Below are 2,980 nucleotides of genomic sequence, written 5' to 3' on the forward strand. Positions count from 1 at the left end.
GCTTTGTTAAACTATTTTGTTCCAACTTAAGAAAGCCCAAAATAAATAACAATAAGAAAGTACAATTCGTCCTTACAATAAAAAAGTGAGTGGTTGATTGCCCTTCTAATCTTACCACAAAATTTATTATTTTAAAATTTAAAATCAATACATTTGACTAGATTTTTTTAATAACTGTGAGAGGAGAAATCTAAATTTTTATAGTTATAATATAATGTTTTTGTCAGGGAGAGATTGTTATTAAATTTTGAAGGATTTATTTCATTATTAATATATAAAAATTGAATTGAGTAAATGCATATTAAAAAATATGAAGTAATTTGTTGATTAAATTTTAATTTGATTAGAATTAATATTATTATTAGTATAAAAGTACGTGTATTTATCCTTTTAGGAGAATAATTACATATAGTTGTAAGCATTTCATAAATTCAACCACAACCTTGAAAACAAAGTAGAGACTGGCAGGCTGATAAACTAGGAAGAAAGTGAAGTGGGAAATTTTATTTTCATCTATTACTGATACCCGAGTATATAATAGACCACAAGCATCAAATGTGGGAAACATGACATACATTACTCGCTAGAAAATAAATAGAAACGGGTATCACCACAAAAAAAAAAGTAGAAATGAAATAAAATTAACACAACATAGTGGAAGACGAAACAGTGCTAACACAATAACCAGCAGTAGGGTAAAAGTTTTAGGCAAGGATTTCCTCCAATGGCTTGGCTTCAAGCTTGGGCTTCTCATTCTCAGCCTCTTTCTCCTTCAACTGTTGCTGCTCTTTGGCCAGCTTCTTCAGCCTGGCAAGCTCAAGATCCTTGCTCATCTTCCTCCTATACATCTCAGCAAATGTGATGGGCTCCTCAAGGATTGGTTTATCTCCCTCTCTGATCTTCAATGGATACACTGTGGCATCGGGTGCTGGATTTTGGAACGTGGCTATTGACAATCTGCTGCAGTCTGAGTTCACCACTGCTTGGTGATCAGCATTCTTGAACCTCCCATTGCTCAGATACTGCTCACCATCAATCATTTCAGTCATTACTCCACTCTCACATAAATCATAACAATTTCAATTTTTTTTTTTCCAAGTAAAAAACTTACATGGCCATGGTCTCCAAGGTTGACCACAAAGGCTCCTTCCACAGGTTGGACAGTGATCCAAGTCTTGCCATTGTCCCGGGTGGCCTGAAGCCCACCAACTTGGTCTTGAAGCAAGAGTGTGATGGTGCCTGGGTCAGTGTGGCGCTTGAGTCCTAAAGTGAGGTCAGGTTGAGGGCATTTAGGATAGAAGTTAACCACCACTTTCTGATCCATGTCCACACATGCCTTAGTCAAGGCCTCCTTCTCTAAACCCATGGCCTCTGACAACACCTCAAGAAGCTTGCAAGCTAGGCCCATCAACTTCTCGCTGTACTCCTTTGTAACTTCAACCCAACCCTCTGGCTTATCAGGCCACCTTGAATAGTCCCTGCTCCTCAATGGGTATGAAAAGTATGTCACAATCTCTCGCCAATCTTGCACTGCTTCTCCCTGGCATATAAACAATGATACTTTGAGATTAATTTAGTTATAAAATTATTAAAATACTTTCCCATATATAAATTAAGTTATATTTTACTATATTTCTTTTTATCTTTTTATATAATGATTCAATACAAATTTAATCGTAATAAGATTTGTACTTAGAACATCCTATATAATAAATAATTAATTTTACCAGTATAACCAAACATCAATTGATTTCTATGAGAGCTTTTAATAAATATATTTATTACATGCCATAAATCTATTTTTTTTTAAAAATCATTACCTACCTAATTAAATTTTATTTTATCATTTTTCATTAGTCTGATTTGGTTGCTTAGAATTTTGTTGTATCCTGCTAGTATAATAAAAGCCTTAAAAAACGTTCAGGCCTCAAAGTCTTGATTTTTTCCCTTAATTCTATTATTATACTAAATATTTCAAACAATTTCAAGGTTGCAATGTGCTTCTGGGAAGAACATGTTTAAATTATCAAAACAGGGCTAGGTGTTAATACCTGAAGGTGGCTGGAGACGATGAAACCACCTTTCTTGCCACCAGACATATCGAACCGAAGCTTCTCTTCAGCAGGCAAAGCAAAAAACTCTCTCGCAAGACGGGTCATTTCGGACACGAGTTTAGTATCAACACCATGATCCACAACCTGGAAGACACCCCAATCCTCACAAGCCTCAACAATCTTCTTGCATATCTCACCCCTCTTGCCATCAACATCATCGATACCAGCAAGAGAGATGACAGGGATATCATTACTGAATTGGTTGTAAGCAACCTTAGGACGCTCATCTTCATCACGAACGAAGCTTGCCTGCAAGGTTTTCTCTTCCGCAAGAGCCGTCAGAGTTGAAGGAGCCATTGATGTTGCTTATGACTCTGAACTGAAACCTTTCCCTCACTTAAAAATGGGTTTGCGTTAAACGATCGAACGTTATAAGTTTAGTTGAGAACTGTCGAATACGTTTTTGGGTAAGACAGTGAAGTGAGGTGCATATAAATAAATATAAGGAGAGGGGTTCAGATAGGAAGGTGAAAAGAGGCACGGGGTGGTGAAGATGGCCTAGCTGGGCAGCTGTAACTACCACCCTTACCTCGTGGCTCGTGTGTGACCGCACAGTCAGCTACCAGACTTTCTTCTTTTTCTATTTGGCGCTTCTAGAACCGGAGGATTTTGTGAAGTTTAATGGAACCTATGGATGGGGCCCATACGAACAGGACTTAGGTAATACCTTCGATTGTTTTCAGCCTAAATTAGCAAGAGTGAAATTGCTTCTTTTACTAAAATAGTAAATTAGTCTCGATTAAAAAATAATTTATTATTTATATTGTTAAAATTTCGTGTTACTGAGAAAACAACTAAATAATTATACATGATATATCACATATATCTCATTTTAATATACATGAACTAATTTTTAACAGTAAATA

At 36.1% G+C, this 2,980-nt stretch overlaps 1 protein-coding gene across 1 annotated transcript; it reads right to left on the bottom strand.

Annotated features, from left to right (window-relative positions):
• Nucleotides 1-478: 478 nt before the first annotated feature.
• On the bottom strand, nucleotides 479-2,698 carry LOC121202986 (naringenin,2-oxoglutarate 3-dioxygenase). The gene is made up of 3 exons (XM_041083987.1): nucleotides 2,052-2,698; nucleotides 1,112-1,540; nucleotides 479-1,022 (listed from the first exon to the last, which is right to left on the bottom strand). Exons 1-3 carry the CDS (start codon nucleotides 2,409-2,411, stop codon nucleotides 705-707), a joined length of 1,107 nt encoding a protein of 368 aa, XP_040939921.1. The 5' UTR covers nucleotides 2,412-2,698; the 3' UTR covers nucleotides 479-704.
• Nucleotides 2,699-2,980: the final 282 nt, after the last annotated feature.

This window comes from Gossypium hirsutum, chromosome A12 (assembly GCF_007990345.1).
Source record: "Gossypium hirsutum isolate 1008001.06 chromosome A12, Gossypium_hirsutum_v2.1, whole genome shotgun sequence".
Lineage (NCBI taxonomy): Eukaryota > Viridiplantae > Streptophyta > Magnoliopsida > Malvales > Malvaceae > Gossypium > Gossypium hirsutum.

What these genes read in the sequence shown, in the direction of transcription:
- LOC121202986 (XM_041083987.1), bottom strand. Translation starts at nt 2,411, where the DNA reads ATGGCTCCTTCAACTCTGACGGCTCTTGCGGAAGAGAAAACCTTGCAG. An exon ending in TCGTCTCCAGCCACCTTCAG is followed by an intron (nt 1,541 to 2,051) that starts GTATTAACACCT and finishes TTTATATGCCAG; the next exon opens with GGAGAAGCAGTGCAAGATTG. An exon ending in ACCTTGGAGACCATGGCCAT is followed by an intron (nt 1,023 to 1,111) that starts GTAAGTTTTTTA and finishes GATGGTGAGCAG; the next exon opens with TATCTGAGCAATGGGAGGTT.